The sequence below is a fragment of the Cibotium barometz genome, chromosome 51 (assembly GCF_041138505.1).
Source record: "Cibotium barometz isolate CiBa-2024 chromosome 51, ASM4113850v1, whole genome shotgun sequence".
NCBI classification, from domain to species: Eukaryota; Viridiplantae; Streptophyta; class Polypodiopsida; order Cyatheales; family Cibotiaceae; genus Cibotium; species Cibotium barometz.
Genome location: NC_141096.1, coordinates 19,016,933 through 19,044,705, shown reverse-complemented (window position 1 = coordinate 19,044,705; position 27,773 = coordinate 19,016,933). Strand labels below are relative to the sequence as shown.

Genomic DNA, 27,773 nt, shown 5'->3' with positions numbered 1-27,773 from the left:
GCTCGTCAAGCAAACATGCAAGATGCTTTACAATAGCACGTCTTCCAACCCTCAACTTGTAGACACCTTTTATGTTCAAAGAGACCCTTTTCTCACCCAAACTCCAAATACAAGATCTTCAACATCATGTGTTATGTTGTTACTTTGAGGTTGCTATCTTTGGCACATTTCCAGGGGCAATAGTCTATTCTCATCGGATTGTAGGTGAGTATTGGCTAGAAATAGGTTTCTTTTCTAGATACCTTGAACCCTTACTACTTTTGTTAAGCTAAAAGAATTTTTGTTGCCTCCATCTCCATTAAAACCATCACCATTAAGAACCATCATTAGAGAGGCCTTCTTCAAGAAGAGCTCATCCTTTGACCGTGGCACTTTCACCTACACCAAAGTGTTGTGAATGTTGGCTAGTATAGCTCTTTTGCAACCCATTTGTTTAGGTAGAACATCCCTAAAATTGGAGTGATGGAGGAGTTATTCAAACATTTCTTTTCTTGTAGCTTTGTCAAGAGCCATCGTTTGTTCAAACCACGAGTTGGCTACAATCCTGCAAATCCTCTTTCTTTCCTTCTCATCCATAGTTCTATTCTCATCAGTAAAATGCTTCTCCTTGGCTTTTTGTTGATCCTCCCTTTCCTTTACAGCCCAATACTCCCTCATTTTCTGAGTGCCTTCGTGCCCAAGAACGGCCTTGCCTCTATTTTCTTGCACCTCTTCATGCATACCAGCATCCATATTGACATGAGGGGACAATACAGGTAGAAAAACATTGGCCCTGCCTCCACTTGGTTACACCTCTGCATGCCCTTCAACATTCATACTTGGATAAAGAGAGATAGAGAGTTGTTCTTGCAACACACACACACACACACACACAACCTAGGTAGTAGCACGATCGATGTTCTCCGGGGTAGTAACCCATCACGCTCCACTCAGTTGTAAATGCATGCAACCTTTTCATCATTAGATTTAAGATTTGGTTGTAATTATAAAATCTCTTTTTCTATTCATATTTTTAGGGAGAAAAACAAGCTATAACACCACTTAACAAAGCAATGTCATGACACTCCTTTTTGGACCACCTAACCATGCTTTTACCCAAGACCTTTATTTTTGTATGGGTCATTTAAGATTTTATTTTATTATCTTTCATGCTATTTTTAATAATTTTATTTCTATTGTTCTTTTATTATATTTAGATAATGATGAAGGACCAAGGCCTCTGAGGCTCTTTATTCCATAATTTAATCAAATAGTTTATAAAATAAGTTTTTAAAATAATTTAATCAAATAGCTTCAAGTTTATAACACCCACAAAAAACTTTTTCAATGTAAGAGATGTGAGGCACACCCCCCATTTTCACTCTTAATCAATTATTTCTCACTCTAAAGCAATGGAAATATGTAAAAAATTACTTCGAGAGTGATTATACATATGAGCCATAAAGAAGCTCGGAGGAGCTCGATCCTCCAGACCATCCTTAAGCATTCCCGGAGGAGCTCGATCCTCTAGACCATCCCCAAGCAAATTGTCTCTCTCACTCTCACTCCCACTTTCAATCAATGATTTTAATGCAAACAAGAAATGTAGAATCATGAAATCTACGTGTAGTAGTGGAAGTGTAGAATTTTGATGATGGCCAAAATGGTAAAAAATGAGATAAATCTTGTGAGGTTCTTCCAATTCAACACGCTTTCAAAGGTGGCATCCAAGAGTAAGTGCATGGAGCCAAGAATAATCACATGAGAAACTAATAATAGAGTGACTTGCAAATCAATTTTGTTTAGTCCACAAAAGTTCACCATTTTGTCAATGCCATATCTTCTCATTTGGATGCCCATCATGCAACAACATTCTTTAGCTTATTGTGAAGACCTTGAGACAAGACCTTTGAAAGTGTCTTTGATGTGGATTCTCCAAATCCTTTGTCTTCACTTTCAAATTAATCATGCAATGTTGGAAATTCTAGAGAGAGTGAGTTTTAGCACATAAAATGCTTAAGCATGTCCTTCTGGCCTTTGTTTGAACCTTAAAATGCAAGAACCACAAAAATACTAAACACCAAAGTTATTCTCGCATAGACTTTTGACTAATTCTACCTTTGTCCTACCCAAAAATCTAGAGAGAGAGTACAAAATCTTAAAAAATGACACAAGCTGTAAATTTTTCGATTCATCGAAAACTTCACCCACAAATTTTTGAAGTCTAATTAACCACTCTAAATACAAATCTATTCACTTTGGACATAAAAACTTAGCTTATATTTCTAAAAAGAGATTGTTTTACAAAATGGAGTGTCACAAGAGATACCCTCACATACAATGGCCTTTGGAGGCATCTCCCTCAGGATATGTGTTTGATTTGTGAGAGAGAATGTGAAGATTAAACAAAGTTAAAGCTTTAAACTATTATTATAACTATTTCTTAGGAGGTGCAAGTGGTGGTACCACTTCACAGATCCTCGAGGATCCTAAACCCTCCAATTGGAAGAGGCAGTTAGAAGAGGATCTATGGGATCAAGCAAATGTTGGGACATTCAAGCCATTACCTAGAGCATGTCCAATGATAGTTCCTCTAGCTGGTTAGTAGACTCTGATTTCTCTAGTTGGTTAGAAACTTGGTACTTAACACTCTTCATTATGGTAGGGAAATGGTGCAAGAACGAGATAGAGTGTCCATGTACTAGCACGTCTTCATGAACAAAAGTGGCTCTAGCCTATTTGCTCCTTAATACACATTTATGGGCTATATGTCTCTTAATGAGACATAATTAAGTGGATGATAAATTGATGAATCATGAGGGCTCTCTAGGTTTATATAGAGATAAGAGCATGCTTGATAAACCATGGGTGCATGTTCATGAGGTGTGCCTTGCTACCAATATAGAAAGATGATGCTATTATGTAACTTCAAAGGATAATCCTTGAGATTTTATTGGATATGGAGTAAAAACTTGCTACATCTTAACCATGGGATCAAGCAAATCTTGAGGCATTTAAGCCATTACCTAGAGCATGTCCAATGATAGTTCCTCTAGTTGGTTAGTAGACTCCGATTTCTCTAGTTGGTTAGAAACTTGGTACTCATTGATAAACTGGATTTTGAGACTCTTCATTGTGGTAGCAAAATGGTGCAAGAATTAGATAGAGTGTCCATGTAATATCACAAGTCTTCATGACAAAAAGTGGCTCTAGCCTATTTATTCCTTAATACGCATTTGCGGGCTATATGTCTCATTAGGAAAATTCTGGACTCAAAAGAGGGCTGTTTCAACAATAATATAATAATAGACACATAGATTGAGTGACATGTAATCTACGAACAATATTCACCGGTGGTGGGACCTCTGTACAAACCCACCCAAAACGTGGAGAAACTCTTATCTTCATGAAATATTAAAAAAAACCATCACCTTGTCTTAAAATATTTAAAACCGTTTTTTTGTCAGCACCTAACACAATAAAAGAATGTTTTCCACATTCCTGTGTTAGACGTGGAGCACTAAAAAATTCTTTCCACCACCCCTAGAACTAATGAAGCTTGAATGCTTGGAATAGATAGATACACATTCTCCTGGTTATTCCCTCAACTTGGTTCCACTTTTGAATCTCGAAACATCTTTGGCGCCCAAAAGAACACACCGTCCCTCATTTCTTCTTCCCTCCTTGATCCACAAAAGCGGTTAGCTCAGTCATCCACTTTCTGCTACTTCTTCTTTCTCATACGTCTGTTAATCTATCATGGCACCCAAAAGTGGACTGAAACGAGCAAGGAGCAGTATCTCATCTGTTGTGTGGTATAACATAAAAGACGAGAACAAAGAATGGATTCCCCAAGTATACAGGAAGTACTCTTGGGTCACTATGTAGCCAGGAAAATGAGGCCACTACCGAGTGAAGGGAAAGGCATCTAAAGACTTGGCCAAACATTGGAAAGGAAGGATCCTTGACTTTAAGATGGCACTAGGAGGGAAAACTGTCAAAGAAGTGTTGATCCAGCATGTATTCATGCAAAAAGAGATCAACATGGGACCATTGGAAGGACTTCCAAGACACACACCACATTGTAAGTGCTGGAAAGTTGGAACGTATTCCATTGCCCGCACTTGATAGTCCTGAGTGGCCATTGCTTGACACAGAAGTGATAGAGTCATACAGGACCAAAATGTTTAATGATATTAAATGTGCTATGAAGCCTAGCATTGGTGCAAGAAATGTCCACTTAAGTTTGTTTGTTCCAATTGCATGCTTTGTTCATTTATTTTCTAATTGTAAACAATTGAGAAAAACTAGAACGACTTTTGTGTGCAAAGATATAGATGAAGCCTGACTTGATCATTTGTTTGACAAAGGTTGGAGAGTGAAATCATCAAAGGGAGATGATTTGATCGAATGTCGATTGAACACCTCCGACATTGCATTTCAGTGAGTGTTATGACATTCAAATGTATTTTTGTGAAACAGTTACAACGCTTATTTGATTATACTCAAAAAATTATCCTAATGATATTTTGGAATCAGATACTATATTGCCAGGCATCTGTGCATGTCATTTACTTATAGAAGGTGGCGATGGATCAACAACAACAACTGGGAAAGCATGGACCAAGATACAAGAGATGGCAGCCACTCTTGCTTGATAGATATAGTTATGATTCGACAGGGTCACCCATCTTTGACATTGGAAGTGGAAGAGAATTGGACTCTCGAATATGTTAGGAAGGAATTAGAAGTAGCTATTCAGAATCCTCCAGATCAATTTTGCTTCAAGCTCGATGGTCGGAAGCTAAGTAAAAGAAGAGAGCATCAGATCATTTGTAAAGATGTTGCAGCCCCACATGAATTGGAGGCACTAGAAGATATATGATGTGACCATGTATACGGTGACAATGTATTTTCCATATGCAATAAACTTATCTATTCAGAACATTGTTTTTGTAATGCTTTATTGTTTAAAACAATGTAATGAAGGCAAAAATTTCCCAATTGAATTTTTATGTACACAAAAAAGGCTTAAAGTAAGAAAATAAGCAGTGAAGGAACACAGTAGCAAATTTGATCCTTTGATTTTCAAATTAAAAGTGCATTTACAATTGATGTTCTCTCTCCAATAACACTAGATATGTGCAAAAAAATATAAATGTACATGTATAGCTGCATATTTACAAACGTACATTTGTTGGAAGAAGGAAAAAACTATTTATTACTGGAACCCATAGGTATCGGCTTCAGGATGGAGCCATGGCTCTTCTCCCAAGTATGGAGCCCATGTAAGAGGCTCAGGGGGGCCTATCCCCCCTCGTGGATTGGGCGGGATGAAGTCCACTGGGCCGTCTGGAGGCATAACTTCAGCGACCTCGATCAATTTCACAATCGTTTCCTCCCTAAACGATTGGACGTCTAGGTCCACGTAGCGAGACATTGATGGAAACTGCCATCAAAATTCATCAAGGCATAAATAAGATCAACATGACAATATACAAGAAGATAAACAAGAGTACACAATGCGCATGCATATGGGAGCTGAAAAATGCTTACATCCTGTGAAGGGAGCTGAAAAATGCTCCGAAGCAGCAACATTGCATTAAGTGCAACCCTCCACCCACAGCTGTAGCCATCTTCTTATTTGGGGACACTAACCCTTCGGATGGTCGATCGATCCAGGGTGTCGATGTCCATGCTGAGGCTCTCGTAAGCTGCCATTAGTTTCCTGACACCACTGTAAACAAAGACCAATCATTATCTTGATCAATCCGGACTTCTAACTCAAACAATAATATGTATCTTAATGATTTTTACTTAGAGCAAAACATTGCCATGGACACCAGATGTCAAATTTGCAAGGTAAATGATATTTTCTTGCACGTCGACTAGTACAAGACTCCAAATAGATTTCTATTAGTTTCAATCCAAATAGATTTCTATTAGTTTCACATCCAAATAGATTTCTATTAGTTTCAATCCAAAGGAAGAACTATATAACTCGTGTACGGTGATTCCTATAAACATCATGCAAGAGAGATAGAGAGACAAACTCACTTTTCATGATATGCCAAAAAAAATACTCGAACATCGTCCAGCTGGACCTCCCGAAACCAGTTCAGCACATCGAGGTACGGAACTGACTCTACTAGCAACAGTGTTGAGACCAGTGAATCAATCTGGAACACTCGTTGCTGTACATCCTCAGGCAATTGCGAAATAACAAAACTTCACAAGGAAACATATCAAGAGTGAGGCATAAACTTTAAGAGCCAAGAATGAAAAATTGTGGGAGGACAGAGAAAAGAGTATACCTTAAAACACATCTGAGCACTTTGTCGTTGACTTCAGTTTTAGGATCAAACAAAATGTTGATTTCTTCAGCATGAATCGAGAAATAACATCTATGCCCTCTAATATTAAAGGGTACAAAGAACTCCGGCAACAAAAATTGCAGCGCCTCCCGATTCATGGCGTGGACTGCGCGAACATTTTCCCTTTTTGTTTGCAATGCAAGCATTGCAGCTTGATGTTCCCTTTGAGCGCTTGTCATTAAATTTGCCCGAGTCTGATGTTCATGATCTGGACCTCCCTCGGTCACCTCTTCAATTCTCACTTTTTGTACAGGACGGACATGCAAAATTTGTAACATTCGTTCATCAGTAAACGTAACTGGTCTAAGTAACTTATCGTATCTGAAACGAAGGGCTACTAGGCTGAAAAAATCTTTGTTCATTACTGTCACCCTGTGTGCATGGGCAGCAAGAACGTAACTATCCAAAAAAAATTCGATCATCCAATCTTCTGTGGCCTCCTGCAAGCAAAATAGGGCCGATGCCTTCCACCTAAACAAAATTCCATTCTACTCACAAATTCTCCTGGCAAGCCTCTAGAAAGACAATCTGGGAATAGCAGCTGTCGGGTGCTTCATAAACTTTGTGATTTCTCGCAGAGTTGAGACGAATGCTCTGCGAAACGCCTTAGTCTAGGCTGCGTTTTGGATAATCGGGAAGGACTGCTTGATTTCCTGGATCTTGAGGCTTTCAGAATGCCCATCTTCTTCCCAGTAGATGAGGGAGCTGCATTGTCAATGGGTCTAGCTGTATGCCTTACACGAGCCATCTGAAAACGCAAGAAAGAGCAGAAAACTTAGCTATTCAGTAGTACACAATTAACAATTCACCATAAAGTGAGAGAGGGTGGCCAAGAAAGCAATATGCACTTCCTCGCGTTATGGTGAATCCATTCACCATAACGCGAGATGAAGGCCCACAAAAACACAATAATCCTCCTCGCATTATGGTGAATTAATTGACACCAATAAGAGGCGGATTATCGTGCATCCTTTGAGCTTTGATCTTGCATTATAGTGATTTGATTCACCATAACACGAGACTAAGAGCCAGTCAAAGCAAAACAATCCTCCTCGCATTATAGTGAATCGATTTACTACAACGGGAGGAGGATTCTCGCGAATCTCTTACCATTCCGTCTTGCATTTTGGTGATTCGATTCACCATAACACATAGAGCAGTATTGAGATTCTAATGACTCGTCGTCTGCTTTACGGTGAATCGAATCACCATGACAGAGGGCAAACAGTCGAAGAGAAAACAATGGCAGAGGGCAAACAATCGAAGGAAAAACAAAACAATCAAAGATTATACAAGAAACTCACAAAACAATCAAGTAATACACTTTCATCACACTCTATGAGTGGGAATGGATGAAGACTGTCGTGTAGGAGGTGAATTAATTGACACCAATAAAAGGTGGATTATCGTGAATCCTTTGCCCTTTGGTCTAGCGTTATAGTGAATCGATTCACCATAACACGAGACTAAGGGCCAGTCTCAGCAAAACAATCCTCCTCGCGTTATAGTGAATCGATTTACTACAATGGGAGGAGGATTATCGCGAATCTCTTACGTTTGTCTTCTGCCATGGTGATTCGATTCACCATAAGACATGGAGCGTATTGAGATTCTAATGGCCCGTCGTGTGCTTTAAGGTGAATCGAATCACCATGGCAGAAGGCAAACAATCGAAGAAAAAACAATGGCACAGGGCAAACAGTCGAAGAAAAAACAAAACAAACAAGCAATATACAAGAAACTTACAAAACAATCAAGTAATATACAAAAACTTACATTTCTTGCGTGAGAATGGATGGAGACTGTCGTGCAAGAGGTGGAATATTGGTTCAGTACTGTGGCGGTAGTCGGAAGTCACCTGGAGGCAAGCAGGAGGACGGACAAGGCAAAATCGATAAGAGGACGAAAAGGTGGCGTGATTAACGGCTTTGATTAGTCTTTAGAGCGAACACACGTGCTGGCGGGCTGCCAAGGCGACTAGGCGGCGCTGACGTGTCGCATAGCATTAAAAAGGACTTTGATTAAACTTTATAGCTTGTACACGTGCTAGGTACACGGTGGGCTACCACGAGGCATTCATGGAATGGCGGGTGAAAACGTGGCGCTGACGTGTCACATAGCATTAAAAATGGATTTTCTAGGATACTCGTCTCATTTATTGCCTGTCTTGGAGTTCGTATTCTCATTTATCTCCCCACCAACGGCCTTCATCTCCATCAATGATTGACTATCTCCTCCAACCCTCCTTCATCAATCATCCTCCTTCATCCTCCTGTATCAAACGTCAAAGACAAACCTCCAACCTCCTTCATCTCCATCTCGTGCGACGTTTGTATACAATTCGTTTTCCTGGTATTTTTCTCTTTTGTGCTTCCTTCTTCTTTTGTTATTTCGTTCTTTTGGTTTCATTCGTGTAGAACTCCTTGCTTTATCTTTTCATCGTGTTAAGGTGAATTGAAAACCTATGACTCCTCGCCTTATGGTGAATTGACTGCGAAGAAGAGTATTTTAATTCGTTTGACACCTCCTCTCTTAGTATGGGTACTTGAGAACTATCTTTATTTGTAATTCACCATAACATAAGAGGCATTGCCAAAGGATGATAAAGTCATCATGTTGCGGTGAATCAATTCACCAAAACGCGAGCGAAGGTCCCATAGGAAGCACAATATTCCTCCTCGCATTATGGTGGTGAATCGATTCACCATAACGTGAGAAGAGGTCCTTGACTAAGCTGCAATTTTATTTGCATTAGGGAAAATAGATTCACTACAACGCGAGGAGGAATACCTGGATTCCTCTGGCATCTCCTCTCGCGTTATGTTGAATCCATTCACACCACACAGAGATTTGTTGTTTAAGACCGACTGTCTCTTGATTCATTGCTTGAACTAATATTTTCCATGTCTTATTTACACCCTTGAATTCAGCCATGGCGCAAGTTCAAGTCGAGTTTGATGTGGACGAAGAGATTAAAGAAACACCTGCAACTCTGTTGTATGACTTCCTCTACAAATGTCGACGTCATGATTTGCATCCTACAATTTCGTTGATATTCAATTGCGATTTTTCTCTAGAGGATACATTTTCTAGCCATCATGGATACTTTGAAGAGGCAAAGCAAGAGTTTGACGAGCTCTCAAATGAAGAACCAATGATGATTGATGGGAAAAATTACATTCAATTTAATCTCAAGGTATCGCCGGAGAAGAAGCAGAGGTTAAACAGGGATTGGCACAAGGTACCATGTGATAAGAAGAGAGCTTTGCTATGCCCTTTTCACAAAAGAAAATGCCGCTTGATGGAATACTCTTATGCCTTCTTATGCTTCTTGCACATGAACGTGCAATTAACAGATGAAGAATGTACAGAGCCGCATGCAACAAATGAAAGTGAAGACACAATTTCTCGTCAGGCTAGTCCCATCGTTGAGGATGTTGTTGAAGAGGAGGACACTCCTCTTCATGTGATTGAGGAGTTCAATGTTGAAGAAGAGAGGAAGCTCAGTTCGGCGGTTGATATTGAGGCAGTTAGAGAACAAAACAATGATATAGGTCAGCTTGTGATTGAATCAAATGACTCCTCTCCCATTCCAACGCCATTACTCCCCTCCTACCAAGTAGGAGATTCAGAGTATATATTACTGACAGACATACAATATGTATTTAACTTAAGGAAGGACCATTGCATAGCTTTCATAGCCCAAAATCTGGAGGTCGATGACAATTTTGTAGATGATGATGGGATAGAAAGTACTTACTAGTGGATAGCCATGTGAAAGACATCGAGTTCCTATCTGCTGTAGCAACACTAAAGATGATCTATGCTGATGCCCTTAAATATGAAGGAAAAGATGCCACAGAGGAAGAGCTACAAGAAGCAAGGGAAAGACTGAATATTACCAACATGGGAGGGTTTAGGGATGTGCCAAGTAAGTCAGCGGAAACCGTTCCTAGTTCGAGCACTAATTTATGGCAAGACGCCTTGCTTGAAGCAGATGAGAACCAAGAGGTTAGTTTTTTTTTGTTGTGTTTTCGTACTTTTGTTGCAGATTTGGCTTTATCAACTTTGTCCTGAAATGTTTGGTGATGTTGTTTCTGGCTAATGCTCCTTTATTTTTTCAATTGGAAATATATGAAGACACATTCTTCAAACGTGCTTCAGGCAAGCGTATGGTGGGATTGGGCCACGATTCGACACTAAGAACATATATACATCGCCTAAAATTCCCTCAAATTGTGATATTTCACGCTAGCTTCTCCAAGGACAATGCAAGTTTTCCTATGATGGCGATAAAGACTCTATCCAGGTATTTAGGTGGCTATCACTTAAGGCTGAATGCAAACAAGGCAATACTTCTGGAGCGGCAAGTAGCTGTTCGAATTTTTGGAGAGGAACCTGGAGTATATTCGTTGAGATGTAAATATTATTTAACATATGCTGCTTACGGGTTGGCATGTGGAATCACAGATCCTAATCTGTTGAGTGATTGCGGGAAGAAGCATCTTCTTAGAACAGCAAGGCCAAAGGTCCCTGTTGTGCCATTGATAGAGGATGAAGAAGATGATGCAGAAACTTCATAAAAAAAGGCTCGGCTGGGGGAAGTCTCTGCTCCAGATTAACAGATTTAGATTGTTCCAGTTGCTAAGAAGTTTCTTCATATTTCTCAATACTCTTCTTGCTTACCATTAAAAACTATGAAATGTATATATATTGAAAACATTTATATGGGACATAGATGAAAGCTCTTGTTCTTTTAAAATCTTTCACAGTTACATCATTGTTTTATAATATGTATTTCAATGATCAATTTTCTTCCACACTCTGCCCTGTCTTTGTCGTTGTCTTAGCCATTCAGCATGATTCTGCTTTTCGTGTGTGATATTGAACGTCTCTGTTCAGCCTGAACCTTTCTTATTGCACATGACACAGCTGATTCAGACTGTTTGATCTTCACACGAGCCCTCACTTGAATCTGCCTATACCACCACTGACATAGTTGCTTCATGGGATTACTTTTCTTCATTCCTCCTCCATGTTGAGTGACCCTTTGATAGGCACAACGTGCTTGCCAATGAGATCTTTCCATGCCTTGGGTAGACCAAATCCCAAGGCTTCCAAACTCTTCCACAAAAAAGGTTCCATGTGCATGCAAAATGTGCTACAAATGCTCAACAACAACAAGACATTTAGTATCGTACAATATTTTTTGAACAACAAAAAAAACTCAAAGCTGTAGGTTTTCAAGTAATAACCATGTATTGTGTCAAGTTTGTCGCACCCCATGCCTTTTCATAGCTAGTATAGAACTCTGTCACAACTGCCTCAAATTTCTCAACATCCCCATCTTCAAACCTTGCTTTTTGCAACAAAGGTGCTAGGCGATCAAGTGCCAACCACGCTTTGGCATTTGCCACCCTTGCTTGTCCTGAAGAGCCTCGATCAGGTACAACTGCATGAAGCTTCCTCCACACCTCAAAATCTGTACCTAGATGACCTCTCTGGGTATGATTAGATAAGAACTTTCTGGCTTTTGCACCTCCAAAACATGGTTTGCTAGGAACATTTTCGGTCTTCCCTGATCTTCTCAAGTCCTTCTCAAGTCCTTCTCAATCTTCACTTGACCACAATGTAAACCTGCATCTGAAAGCACTTGCTCTATTTTTTTAATAGTTCTTTCACTCTCTACTGCTGGTTTTATATTCCATGAAAATTCGATGTACATGTAGACTAGTTTCTCAATTATTCTAACCAGCGTATGCAAAACACAAATATGAACTCTAATCAAAGGGATAGGAAGAATTGGATCCCAATTAGGATCCACTCCTGGAGCATCACGATTTGGAGCTTCACGCCTATTACTGATTGCATTTAGGCATTTCCATTCTCTCTCTTTTCCTCCTTTGGAGACACCTCGTTCGGTCATGCAATACAGGCAAGGATACTTGGCCATTGCTCCTTGGGAAATACCAAACATGCATTTCAAGGTTTTAAGATCTATAGCCAGGTGCCATTCAACCTCATATTCACCATATCCTTCTACATAAAGCTTTTCGCCATTCGACTGCTGCTGGATAGTGGAAGAAAGCTCAGTCTGATTGAAGTACCACTTTAGAATTTCATGGGTCTCTGTTGGAACCTGTTAACAATAACAGTTAAATTGTCTACAACATCATAACAAGAGGATAGCAACATAATATTCTTTTTTTAAAAATGGATAGCACGTCACCTCAAATGTGGCCAGCCACCAAATCTCATTTTCGGATTGTACACTAAAGTGCTTCTCATAGCATTACTGATACTTGCATCCAAAGCTCTATTCATTAAAGTAATGCTAACTATTTCCAGCTTCTGTCCTTTGATCACCTCACTCTCATCAAGTTTTAAAACAAATTTCAGCCTTCCATTGCACTCATGTACACTGATGTCATAAAATTTCACCATAGCCATTTGTAATTTCCGAACATCCATAATGAAATTGTTGAACTCTGTAAGCTCTATGATTTTCTATTCCCCACTCTTTTTAGTCACTGTCAATGTACTAGACACGTGACAAGGCTCTCCAACAAGTTTGACCATTCCCAAGTTGAGAATATTTCGAGCTTTGTTCACGTGAAATGGTTTTGGAATGGGAATTACTGTTTTTTTCCAAGCTTATAATTGAAACCCTCTTTAACTTTATTAAACAACATCCTGTAAGACTTTGTGCTTATACCAGCCATGTCACATATACCTTGTGCATCTGCAGGCGTGAATGCTTCACTCACCTCCTGCAAGGAATGCTTTGCTATGTCTGATCGAAGTCTTGCAAACTTAGGATGCTATATTGTTGACTCCACGATGTCTTTTGTCAGAAATTTGCCAAATATATCAGAACCTTGCTCTTTTGGACCCACAACATCTGTGACCATCCTGAAGCAACAATGATAGCTATTTCAGTCCATCATTCATCTAACTATACCACCCCCACACCCAATCCCCCATCTCCAAAAAATGAACTAAAGATGAAAATGAAAAGTGAGTGCTCAAAGAAATTTAAGCTCAAAGAAATTATAGATCCCAATACCTGCAAGCTTTTACACAACGCTTCCATTGGCCACCTCCAACATTGAGTTCTTCCAATGGTTTGATCTGTCTCTTGCGTAATCGAGCACCCAATGGCATGTCTTTCAGATATTGTAATTTTTTGTTGAACTTTTCAAGCTGTTTTCGAAGGTGTGCATTCTCACTCTCCAATGTGAAATTGTTGATATCTCGAACTGCCAAAATTTCATTCTTCTCTTTAATAGTGTCCTGCATCTTACAAATAGTTTACTGCAAATGATCAAACTCTTTTTGTAACCCAGCACAAACTTTTGCTTTGTCCTCGTTTGAAGCTTGCAAAGCTGTTGTGATCGATGCCAAGTAAAAATTCGCACCTTCAAGCATTTTTATTCTGGCATCTCTATCACTCAAATGTCTTTCAAAGATACTTTGACATTGGCCAAATAGTCTTTTGCAATATCCAAGCTATCCATTTTCACCCTCACACACAAACTTGAAGAAACTTGTCAACCCAAAGAATGATGGAGATTGAGAGGAGGTTGGATCTGGTGGGTAAATACTACCATCCAACCATAGGTCCATATTTTTCTTTCCTTCATTTCGAAGCTCAGTAATGTGGGCTTCGCATGCTGGCCTAGACCAATTTCTCTTACAGCAGGGAGCATAATTGGGTTTTACTTGGAAGTGGATGTCCACCTTTTTCTTCTTTTGCTTCACAGGTTCCATTGCATTGTTCTGTGCTTTAACAACACCAAAAAGCATCATGAACTCACACTTTAACCAAAAAAAACCAAAGATATTACACTTATCTCCCGTGAAGAAGATTGCTTCATTAAAACCAAAAGACAACATCACTAAATAATATCTCCTTGTCCATCAAACAAACTTGTTGGTATCCTGGATGAACCAAAATGTACAGAGTACTTGTAAGCACAACCCTCACTTGAAAAAGGTAAGAAATGGGATTGTTATTCATGCACAAGCAGGTATGGCGCATGAAGAACAAATACTTTTCCATCCTTTTTCAAAACTTGCCGCCTTGAGAAGAAGAGAAAATCAAAAACCTCCCGCTCAAAACAATTCGGATTTGGAGTGGTTGTGGTTGTGGAGTCGGGAAGACAATGAGGGAGACAATGCAAGATGATGGGTTGCAGGGACGAAGTTCGGTTCAAGTTTGGTTAGCAAAGTTGGCTTCGTTACATTCAAAAGTGTAATGAAGAAAGAGAGTGGTGTCTTTTTTCAATAAAATAAGGCACCATAGTAGGAATAAAAAACTTTACTTAAGAGGCATTGTTTTGAATTAAAAAACACCCTACATGTCAGTTAATGGAATAAAGAACTCAAAAATGATGCACGTACCCTCCAATATTATATGTGGGTTTATTGGCTTGCTTTGTCCACATCACCATCCCAAGGGATCTCTTACAAGGCCCCTTTTTGAGTCCAAATTTTCCCTATGCTCGATGAGACATAATTAAGTGGATGATAAATTGATGAATCATGGGACTCTATATGTTTATATAGAGACAAGAGCATTTTTGATGCACATTCATAAGGTATGCCTTCAAAAGATGATGATATTATGGATAATCCTTGAGGTTTTAGTGGATATGCGGTAAACTTGCTACATCTCAACCATGAGATGTAGCAAGCTTACTGCATATCTAATAAAACCTCAAGGATTATCCTTTGAATTTCGGTGTATATGTATAGAGACAAGAGCATTTTTAATAACCTATGGGTGCATATACTTTAGCACATGAGGTATGTCTTGCTGATAATATAGAAAGATATAATGCTATTACTTGCTTCAAAGGATAATCCTTGAGATTGGATATACAATAATGTTGCTACATCTTAACCATGAGAATCTTGACTTGGGGGGGTTGACAATGAAGTCTAGGGATTTTAAGGCTCTGTCTTCTATATTTATTTAAAGAGATTCACGTTACAAAACATGAAAATACATTTTAATGCTAGAGATACCCTCACCTCTAGCGGCATCTCTCTAGAGAGGGTGCCAATGATGAAAGAAGGTGATATGCATTACTCTTATTCTTTGATTAGGATGATTATATATGCTTGGGATTCAATCATACTTTGCATAAGTTTTATCTAGTGTTCAATGATGAGATGCTAGAGAAGAGGGATCATAAGATTGAGAGTATAAAAGAACATATAAAGATGGAGAAGGAAGAGGATGTGAAGAAGCTGTTCAATGATGAGATGCTAGAGAAGAGGGATCATAAGATTGAGAGTATAAAAGAACATATAAAGATGGAGAAGGAAGAGGATGTGAAGAAGCTGCGAAATACACTACAACTAACCATAATGTATAATGATTATGTATAAATAGGTTATGCAACAATAGTTTTGTAATATATCTATGGGTATGCATAAAGAGGTTATCCAATAGCTCTTTAGTTATGCATACACAAAAAACTTCTAACTTAAGCATTGGCTCCTCTCTTCATATATAGTTGTAATGCACTCACAGTTGTGATCCTTCAATCTTGGCATGTACAAAGTGTCATAATATTTAGATACTCTAATGCAAGGTGACATATGTGTCAGTAAAAGAATGTCTATAGGAAGTATCTTTGGGTAGAAAAAGAATATCTAAGGAAGTAAAGCTTGAAAGTGCTTTCCTTATTATTATAACAAAACATATCTTATTGGTGGCATATTTTCCAAATGCCATTGCCTCATTCTTATGTAGCAATTTCTATGCTAATGGAGCAAATCTAAGCCTTTGGTGGTGAAACAAATCCTGTGTTACTTCACATATATAGAAGAGATGTAAAGATGAGAATGACACTAGAAGAGATTATGCATAGGCATAAGCTTAAGGATTCAATTATGAACAAAGAGATTGTTTATAGTAAGTACATATAGAGATTTATGTAGACGCATGAGCTAAGAAGTTATGTATAAACTCTTATTTGTCTATATAGTGTGATGACTCTAAGAGGATATTACAAAAGTGAGAGGAGATGGAAAGAGTGAGTGAGATACTAAACAAGAGGGTAGGGGAGAGGACACAACAATAGTAAGAGTGAGAGACAATGAGAGGGCAAGGGAGAGAGCGAGAGAGAAATGCAAGAGAAAGCAATGATCTCTAAGCATTAGAATATAATTTACTGTTAATAATGTTTCTTAGCGATGCATCATAAAAGCGTCATTATGTGATGTGTTCTATCATCACTAATTTTATCACAAAAAAAAACTCATTTATAAAATTTACATTGTTAGGCCCTGATACAAAGTAGTAGTGTCTCCACCCTTTATGTTAGAATGAGGATGTCATTGAATCCATCCACGACCACTCTACATGTGGTCTTAAAATTCGTGCAAATACTTTAGCATATCGCCTTGGCCTCTATACTTATCCATATTCTTTGTGATGGTCAGTAGCCTCGGTGCGTGTCAAGCCATTGGGTGAGGGCGGTTGTCTCTTGCTTAAAAATTGGCTCCCTCCTAAAATGTGGTTAATCTAAGTAGCCTTAGCCACATAATGGTACACAGTCCTAGATAATGACACTAAAATTTTGTTAACTTGGTCATCGTGGGAGCACAAATTTATTTCTTAAGGTTTGTAATCACTAGCCACATGGGTGGCTACTCTACTAAGGTGGGCTAGAAAAGGTCTAAGAAAACCTATTCGATCTGCATGTTCCTCCCTCTTCTTGTTGTTAGCTAGAAAAGGTGGGCTAGAAAAGGTCTAAGAAAACCTATTGGATCTGCATTTTCCTCCCTCTTCTTCTTGTTAGCTAGAAGAGCTAGTGCCAAATTAACTTAACTAGGGTAATGAAAACACCTCCCCTTGCCATCTCCTCTCACTAGAAGAGCTAGTGCCAAAGTAACTTAACTAAGGTAATGAAAACGCCTCCCCTTGCCATCTCCTCTCACTTCTATCTCTCCAAACTTTCTTCTAGGAGCACCTCACCACCTAGAACATTCATAAGATATAGAATCTCTCTTAATAAAAGAAACACAGCTTAAGTATAATGATAGAGAGAAGAAGAGTATATTGTAATAGGAAAATATAGAAAGAAGATGGATATGTTCCACACACATGCACTCCTAGGGAGGGATCTTAGATGACTATTAGGACTGCTAAGAGTGTGGCTCTAAGGTAAGGGGGTAAACATACAGTGTGATGAATTGTGTAGAGATGGGCCTCCGAAGACTTAGTAGTCTTCTCCACACAAAAGGAGTTAAATAGAACCAGCATGGATGAGGAGAAAGACTCACCACCTAGAACACTCATAAGATATAGAATCTCTCTTAATAAAAAAACATAGCTTTAGTATTATAGAAGATAATGAGAGAGAGAAAAAGAGTATAAAAAGTATAATAGAAGACAATGACAGAGAAAAGAAGAGTCCACACACATGCACTCCTATGGAGGGATCTTAGATGACTATTATAACTACTAAGAGTGGTTGTAAGGCAAGGAACATAGAGTGATGTGACTGGTGATGAATTATGTAGAGATGGCCTCAGATTGTGACTGTATAATAAACATAGAGTGATGTGATTGGTGATGAATTATGTAGAAATGGCCTCATATTGCATCTATAGGAGTGGAGATGCAGGCAATCATGATGCGGGCCTCATATTGCCTCTATATAGGAGTGAAGATGTAGGAGGCCATGACACGGGCCTCTATATAGGAGTGAAGATGTAGGAGGCCATGACGTGGGCCTCATACTACATCTATATAGGAGTGGATGTGGGAAGCCATGACTACATAAGTCCTAGATCATAGTGTATGAACACACAATAGGGAAAGTGTCAGGACAGCAGGCGGTTCAGGGGAGTCTGGACATGTGTGGACGGTTTGGGCTATTTTAGCCAGCTAGGGTTCCTGTATCCAGCGATCCGGTAGCGACAGTCCACCAGCGATCCGCTAGCGACAGTCTTCTTGGAGGTCTCATGGAGGCCTTTCACTGGTATCAAAGCTGGTTCATGCCTTCCTTGCTTTGCTTTGCATAGGGAGCTCTCCTAACCATCGCCCTGACAAGCATTATGCAGATGAAGACCGAAGAGTGATCGCATTTGAAGAAGGTGACCAAGTATTTCTCAGAGTTTCCTCAAGTTCGAAAACTTTGAAGACGGGTAAAGTGCCAAAGTTGTTGCCTAGGTATTGTGGACCTTTCACAATACTTAAGCGTGTAGGTGAAGTTGCCTACAAGTTAGCGCTGCCAGAACATTCCAAGGTTCACCCAGTTTTTCATGTCAGTCATCTACGGAAAAGATTAGGTGAAGATGCCAATGTGGTGGATACATGTGTTCTTATAGATTTAATTGAGCCTCTGGTGCTACCACATGAGCCAGAGCGCATCTTGGATTTTTAACTTGTCACAGAATTAGACAACAATCTCTAGTTAAGTGGAAGGATAAACTAGAAGAAGGTTCAACTTGGGAGGACGTTAGTACTCTCAAGACCTGATTTCCTACCTTTCTTTTCGAGGACAAAAACTCTTCCAAAAGGGGGGAGTAGTGTTAGGAGTCGGGTGGTTCAGGGGAGTTCGGACATATGTGGACGGCCAGGGCTATTTTAGCTGGCTAGGGTTGCCCTATTCACTTCTAGTAGTCTTCTTGGAGGTCTCATGGAGGCCTTTCAAAAAGCATGATTAACATAATATGAAGCACTGGATTACAGAAAGGATTGGAGAGTAAACAAATCTACTACTTGCAAACTTTGATTACAAACTGATGGCATTCGCCCACCTGTGTGCTCTGGGAAACGAGCTTTGATCTAGGTGCTCGAGTGCTCACGATAATGGCTACTCCTCATAAAGGGGGCCTTACAAAATAAAGCACATCCATCACCCACAGAAACAACACGAGGGTGGAGCATTGAACAAATGCTTTTCCAACACATAGTTGCCATTCACGGTGTAGGAGTGGAGACGTGGGCGGCCAAGACTAGACCACATAAGTACGAGATCATAGTCAACAAACCATCATTTGTGGTGTAGATTCGGCCCATAAAGAGCTACTAGAAACCACAACATAGATTTTCCACGTTTCACACCCATTCATGCTCATCTTGGACCCCAACAATGTCAGGGTACGGTGTCTAAGAGTAAAGTCCACATATCCCCATTGGTTCAATTTTTTTGGGTAGCAGTCTACACCTACATGTGGCCTTTCTAGTAGTGTCCATACCCACTAATACCATCGAGCCACCATATGGTGTCCAAACCTACTAGTGTCCATACCTACTAATACCATCTAGCCACCATATGGTGTCTAAACTAGGATTATGTGTCAAGTTGCTCAACCATGGCTTCTCCTCATAATGGGGGCCATATAAAACATGAGCAAACTAAGCCCAAAGTGGACAATGATATCTAACATCTTTGACATTTTTCGTTTGCTAAAAGTAGAAAATGTGGGGTGCCATACAAAACATGAGCAAACTAAACCAGAGTGGAAAGTGATATCTAACATCTTTGACATTTTTTGTTGCCAAAAGTAGAAAATTTGTGTGTATCTAGAGTATATATTCAAAAAGTTCAAAATCATGAAAGCATACAAGAAAAAGAATTGAGAGAGAGAGAGAGAGAGAGAGAGAGAGAGAGAGAGAGAGAGAGGAAATTATTTTTTGTGTATTATTTTTCAATGTTCCTTAAGTAAAAAAGAAGTATTGCTTTAGGCTAGGCGGGCCATAAAAGAAATTTTTAAGTTCCATTTCTCATATGGCATAGAAATCACATATAAGGGGGGATTCTTATGACGAATATTCAATGCACCATGTGATTTTTTTTCCATGGAATATTCTTGTTAGTTTTGAGGAATATTCAATGCACCATGTGATTTTTTTCCCATGGAATCCCCCTTATATGTGATTCCTATGCCATATGAGAAATGGAACTTAAAAATTTCTTTTATGGCCCACTTAACCTAAAGCAAATACTTCTTTTTTTGCGTAAGGAATATATATGTACACACACACACACATATCTAGAGAGAGATCTATCTATATATATATATATATAGATCTATATGAATATATATATATATATATATTCATATATATGGTGCTGCTTAGTGGTTGTGGGCGTGGCAGCTGCTTAGTGGTTGTGGGCGTGGCAGCTGCTGCTTCCATTTGAACGCGAAGAACGGCGTATAGTGAGATCGCCATGTCTGATGCCAAAGGAAGACAATGGAGATGGAAAGGGAAGCCAGCACTGGATGGTCTGCAAGGTATCTGTGTTGTCCACAGCAGCCGAGAGCATCTGGGAGTTGTCTCTAATGACTCAGAAGGTTTTCATCCCCAGCGATCTCTTGAAAGCCAGAAGCTTTTCCTCAAGTAAGGCTCCCAATCGCTCCCTCCCCTTCTCCAAATCCCTTACTCATTCCCAAAAAGTATACCCTAGTTCTCTTTGCAATGCTCCTTATACGTAAAATGAAAACCCTAACTGTCATCTGAAGTCCCTTTTTGCATGTCAAAGTTGGTGCAATAGCTGGATTGATACTGTTGAATGTAAGGGTGGCTTCGCCCGGACTACAACGAGATCATGTCCAGCAAGAGGGCGGGCTCATTCAGCCGGACAATGCCGTAATGAGCTCCGGAAGCATCTGGCACCATGCCAGAAACCCTAATTTCTGGCTGCCTCGTATTATTGCTTCCTCCATGCATACATTTTTGTTGGGATGCCTGTATCCTCAGGCTTCACGCTGTTGACCTTTTTTGCCATACAATGCTAACTAGCCATAGCCTTGGTTATCTGTCCACCCTCAGATATCTGCTTTGACCTAATCACCTTCAACTTTTTGATGCCATCTTATTACTGAAGTTCGATAGCTCTTGATTGAATTTCTTTCTTGTATCATAGCACCATGTCCTACATGGCTTTACATATGCAAAGCAAGGAATCAGATATGTTAATGCTGTGAGGGAGGATGGTTTGGTTAAATATTTTGAATGCAACTGTTGGGGAATGGAGTGAGATTGTGGCTGGGCTCAGGATGTCCACTCGACTTGGGCATCTCTGATGGTGATGGGCTGCCTCTGGGACATAGTTGCCACAAGTTTTTTGAAACGTGTATGAAACATTTTTTTATTTTCTGACCAAGTTTTTTAGACCTTTCATAAGGGGAAAAAAAGGAAGGGGGTAGAAGACCTAAAAAATACAGATATTGCCATGTATAGTGAGCATCTCTTGTACAATGTTTGACATGCAAAAAAACATCACTACATACTCTACAACATGGTGAATAATGAGTTTGGAGTGTTGCATACAACATGCTGCATATGTTGGCAGTGGAGTCTGGTGGTGGTGTTACAGGTTAGAAAATTGCTAGATTTGGCCGACGAGCCTGTCGGCTGTACTAGATCATGGCGGCTGCAGAGCAGGCGCTTCAGGTCATGAAGAGGCGCAGCCCGCCCAAGATTTATTGGGGTCCAAGCACCAGTCGGCTGGTCTGACAACAGTTGGCCAGCTCCTCCATTGATTCAAGAGCCTATAAATAGCATAAGTTGCTCATTGTGTTAATCATTCATTCCTCTAGGGAATGGGTCCTTAGGGTCCAACATTAGGACCAGATTTTGGGTGTTTACCACCTTTTTATGAAGGCAACGAAGGGCTGTAGATCAGGAGTACCTTTTTGTACTATATGAATATACTGAATTTCCAGCATATCTCTCTCTCTCTCTACTCTCTCTTCATGTTTGCGTTTTGCATCAGCATGTTCTCAGTGGTGTTTAGGGTTGCAAAAAGAAGACTCCCAGAGCTTCCACGTGTTACAATACCATACTCCAGAGTGCCCCTCAAGTGCTGGCTGTTTGGAGGACTCCAGGGCAAACCTTGGGTACCTGTGGGGATCCATGTGACTGATGCGATGGAGGTATGCGACTGTCTAGAAGAGTGCCTCCACTAGGCTGCAGTAAACTCTGCCTAGATAATCTGGTGTGGGACTGATGGTTTGCTGCGGATCATACGGGAGAACATCATGACCTGGGGCATCTCAATTCGTTGCCAATCCTCATCAGATAAATTTGGCCCCCAGAAAGCTGCTCTATACATCAAGGTTGGTGTGACGAGGGTGTCAAAAGCCAGCCCTTCGTCCTGGGCTCCTGGAAATGTGCTTGGAAGCACTGCTGCTCAAGTAAGCTCAAGGTTGCATATCCCCGCGTCACTCTGGCATGTGCTATGGGAAGCATGGTAAAGCGTGGGCAACTGAAAGTGACACCAAGGTAGACATAGGATGAGACAATCTCCAGAGGATCGCCTCAAAATGTGAAGCTCAGCCTCAAAATGTGAAGCTCAATCTGGATGTGATGGGGCGAGAGGTATTGAAGACCATTACCTTGGTTTTACCAAGGTTAACAGAGAGGTCCTGCTGAGTGCAAAAGTCATGTAAGGCAGCCAACCGTCTCTGAAGCCCTTCGGCTGAGTCTGAGAGGAGGACAATGTCATCTGCATAAAGTAGTATGGGGATCAATATGCTTGCCAGTGTGGGACCAGCCCCGCCTAATCCATCAATGAAGCTCGAGATCTCATCAATGTAGAGGTGGAAAAGAGTGGGTGATAGAGGGCAGTCCCTGTGATGTACCTCTTGGGGCTCTCACTCATCCGGTGATGGACTCATAGAGGGCGATGATACTCCAAACCATGTTAGATGGGACTCCAATCTCCTGTAGACGGTGTAAGAGGCGGGCTCGGGGTACAGTATCAAAGGCTTTGCGGAAATCCACAAAGCAGCAGTAAATCCTCTGGTGTTGTGCTCTACCCTCCTCGGTGATGGCACGGAGGGTTTAGAAGGGTAGAGTAGCTCCTCCGAAAGCTAGCCTGTCCTGAGGTTCTGCATCCCTGGGTCTCTGCAAATGAATTGAGCTCCGCCTCTAGCACTGATCCATAGAGTTTGGCCAATGTGTGGCCAATCATGATCGTCTTGTAGTTATTAGGATCAAGTGGAAGAGAGAGAGAGAGAGAGAGAGAGAGAGAGAGAGAGAGAGAGAGAGAGAGAGATTATATTGATGCCTTTTAAAGATGGAATGGGTCTATGAGACCAAAAATTGTTACATATGTTCCATGTGTAAATTGAAGATTATTAACATGGAAGTAAAAAGGTGTCAAAAGACAGGTGTGTGGGCCCTATGTGTACAATGAATAACAAGATCCATTGTACACGAGTCACCGAGTGCCAATAATTGAATTCTTAAACACATGATTAACAGTAAACAAACTACTTAATTCTTATCCTAATGATCTAGTAAACACACGAGAGAAGAGAGACAAGAAAATGTATCTGTGATCTACTATATATTAACAAAACATGCTATATATACAAAAAGATGTATCTGTGATCTACTATATATTAACAAAACATGCTATATATACAATGGTTCTTGGATGTGAACTTAAATCCTACTTCGGTTGATCATTGGGCTTTTGCTTCGACCCGTTCTCCAGCGCCGCGTTTTCCATCTCCTCCTTCCTCTCCTTTCGTATCCCAGATTCCAGATCCTCTACACAGGGACTCTCTTGAAGGGTCACGACCGCAACCGAGTTCGATGCTTGAGTTGCAGATGCGTGCATTGGAGATTCGACAACGCAAATAGGAAGCCATGCGACACATGGAACATGAGCGTTACCTTGCAGCTTTGGATGCCAAGTTGACACCAGTGGCTTCCTCGAATCATTTTCCCGAGAAAATGAACTTCAGTAAGTATAATGGTAAACTCGATCCCTCAACTCTTTATTCATGGTTGCATCAGTTTGAAGCTTACTTTGACGCAGTTAGAAAGAATGATACTGGTAGAGTGATCTTAGCCAGTTGGAACTTGGAAGGTGGAGGTAGACCTCATAAGTGAGGTGCTGCGAGGTCATGGTCAAAGCTTATCGGGCAACATCATAATCATCCTCTTTCTTGAGGAATTCTTTCTTGAAGACGTCTTCGAATTGTGCCCAGGTCGTTGGCTTAGGGTTGAGTTCCTTCCACCAAAGCAAAGCTTTGCCGGACAGGAAACCTGCTGCTAACTGGGCCACATTCGAAGACGCACTCTCGCTTGCGCAGAGTGCTGAAATGAAGCACAATGGTATCAAGCCCAAGACTTTCCAGTCGGCTACTCCCAAGGCTACCGCCCTTCAGTTTGCCAATAGAATTTCGACCTGATGTTTGCAATTAGGCTTATTTGATACGAACAAGAAAGGGCAATTTCTGTATGGCCTTGACACGCAAATCCAGTGGGAGGGGTGTATGTTTAGGCCAGCCACATTTGAAGACGCACTCTCGCTTGCGTAGAGTGCTGAAATGAAGCACAATGGTAGCAAGCCCGAGACTTCCCAGCCGGCTACTCCGAAGGCTACCGCCTCGGGGGGAAAAGACCAGAACCAGACGGGGTCTTTCCTAGGACAAAGCACGGGAGTCTCTGGCTCCAAGAACTCGAACAATGCGTCCAAGCTTACTCCAGACCAGAAAGCGGAGGTAGGCAAGACATGTGGCAAGTTGAGTGCTGAGGAGATTGCTCAGTATAAGAAGGAGGGTAGGTGTTTCTTTTGTCATATAAAAGGACACACTTCTTGGGAGTGTCCTAAGAAGACTACCGCTCCTAAGACCGCCGCTGCAGCCTCCATAGCTTCCGTGGTGAGCCCAGCTCCCACACAGACTCCAGTGGTTGCCCCTGATTCTTCAAATCCCAATGCTTCAGTTGGAGCTACTCAGGAGCGGGATTGATTGATGGAGTCCGACTCCATGGTTGGAGTGACTCAGTTTGGGGAGGAGATCCGGACACGAGGAGATCTACTTCAGGCCTAGTTGCAGTTTTACGAAGCAGTAAGAGGCAATCATCTTTTGCCTTGTCGATGACAGAGGCAGAGTACCGGGCTGCTTGTGATGCTGCTTGTGAGGTGGTGAGGTTGCATTGCAGTATTGGGCTTCCCTTGGAGGAACCCATGGTCATCCAGAGGCACTTTGTTTGTGAACAGATCGTTGCTGATGACATCTTGCTAGAGTTCTGTTGGACGGAGGACAGTACGGTGGACCCCTTCACGAAGTCGCTATCTTAGGATTTGCTCAGGCAGCACCCCAGCTCCCTGTGGTTGGTTTCATAGCCAGGAGCTAATAGGGGGTGTTAGAAGTCATCTCCTGTCTATTTTTATACACCAGGGCCTCTGTTGTGCTGCGGCATGGGAGGCAGTCTTGTAGTGGGCAGGAGGACCTTGAACCTGGCCGACTGCATTTGTGGAGACTTTGGAGGTGGCCGACTGATTTGCATGAGTCGTGGACTTCCCTGATGCTGGCCGACCCCCTTTGCTGCTGGCCGACTGTGTATTTTACAGTCGTGGGGATTTTTGTGTCCTATCGGCTGCCCTACAGCAGGCCGACTGCTGTTGGGGGCCCATATAAAATGGCCCCCAGCCAAAAAATTGGGGGAAATGTCTCAATGCCAACCAAATGTGCCTGTAATACCCAAAAAATTGGGGAAAATGTCCCAATGCCAACCAAATGTGCCTGTAATACCCAAAATTGCTTGCAAAATGTGCCAATTTCTGCAAAATCAAGTCAATTTCTGCAAAATCCCCAAATTTCTAGTGCAATTATGCACCAAATCTGCTGAAATCAATGCCAATGTGTGCCAATGTTGCAATTGCAGGCTCAATGGTGAAAAGCCCCAATTTTTAACAGGCAAAATGTGCAATTTCAGGTTAGAAAATTGTAGATAACTCAAACCTTGCCAATTTTGGGTAGATCTGAAGGTGAATTTGAAGTTGCTTTGGGCAGTGCAGAGCAGGTACATGGGTACAATCGTACGGTATAGGTGCATGTACGGTCATACGGCGGTACTGGGCGGCTGTACGGGGCACAGTACAGGGCGGCGATGGCGGTGCAGGCGGTAGTTGCCCGTGAGGGCGATGGTAGAGGCGGCGGCGCTCAAGGCAGTGATGGCGTCGAGGCAGGCTCAGACGGTTGCTATTAACAGGTGGCGCAGGGCGCCCAAGTCTGAGGCGCAAGGCGGCGCAGGGCGCGAAGCAGATCTGGGGCGGCTGGGCGTTGCGAAGCAAATCAGGACCGGCGGCGGCGGACAGCTGATGGCAGATCTGGTGGCGCACAGGGGCGGCTGCGGCGGCGAACAGTGGCGGCGGATCTGTAGGCGCAAGACAGGGTGGCGGCACACAACTGGGGGGGGGGGGGGGGGGGGGGGGGGGGGGGGCAACGACGGCTGGCAGCTAAGGGCGGCTGAGGGCAGAACCCTAACCCTAAACAGCAAAGCCCTTTTTTAGCAAAACCCTAACCCTAACCTGCAAACCCTAATGCAGCAAAACTCTAATGCCCTGATGTGTGCAATAGGCTCGAGCTCTGAAGGGCAACAAGGGACAAACCCTAATGCTAAGCCTAATCAAGCTCTGATACCAATGTTGGGTAGGAGGGAAGCACGCACGCACGCACGCACGCACGCACGCACACACACAACCTCAAGCACAGAGAAACGTGAGTGCTGGAAAAGATGTACTCAATAATGATATGAAATGAAAGTACAAGTGAGTACCAGAAGGCCTAGGGCAAAGTGCCCAACACACATAAGTGTGTTCACACGGGGAAAAAACCTGTGTCCAGTCACAGGGAAAAAGTGCCCGTGAGTAGGCTGGGTTCACACCTGAACTAGCCGGGAGTGGACATGACCAACAATTTATGGTTGCCCCTCTTGTAGGAGTAGACATAATATTGGCCATTCAGTGGTTTCACAAGTTCCTTCGTGATGTCAAGTGGGACAAGCACACTTTCGAGATTAATCGGAATGTGTCAAACGCCCCAGTGACCATAAAGTGTGAGCCAGGAATTTCGAACTTTTCGCTCATCAGCCACTTGCAGGCCAAACGAGCAATCAGGAAAGGCGCACATTGTGCGATGATATACATCCAGACTGCCCAGACGGTGGCCAGTGCTTTCGAGAAGTATTTGGATCTCCATGAAAAGTTCCAGAAGATTTTTCTTCGGGACAATCTCTCTCCCCAGCTCCCTCCATCCAGACCAAAGGACCACAAGATCGATCTCCTCCTCCTAGGCTCGGAACCCCCGAGCAAGTTTCCATATCGCCTTTCAAAGGTAATGGAATCGGAGTTGGACCGCCAACTCCAAGAATTGTTGCAATCTGGCTTCATCCACCCCAACGTGTCACCATTTGTAGCACCGATCTTGTTTGTCAAGAAGAAAGATGGGTCTTCTCGTTTGTGTGTCGATTATCGTGCACTCAATAAGCTGACTATCAAGACTAGATTCTTGATGCCTTGAATAGATTATATTCTTGAGAGGCTAAATGGGACTAAGGTGTTCTCGAAACTCGATTTAAAGAGTGGGTACCACCAGGTGCGGATTGTGGAGGGGGACATCCCCAAGACAGCCTTCTGTACGGAACAG

At 41.6% G+C, this 27,773-nt stretch overlaps 1 protein-coding gene across 1 annotated transcript in view; it reads left to right on the top strand.

The window, feature by feature from the left end:
• Positions 1-20,465: 20,465 nt before the first annotated feature.
• The window catches only part of LOC147609394 (uncharacterized), a 39,000-nt gene continuing 31,692 nt past the window's right edge, over positions 20,466-27,773 (top strand). The window contains exon 1 of the mRNA XM_086787523.1: positions 20,466-20,721. Within this exon, the coding sequence (XP_086643649.1) occupies positions 20,552-20,721 (170 nt within the window). The 5' untranslated portion in view covers positions 20,466-20,551. The remainder of the gene's footprint in view (positions 20,722-27,773) is intronic.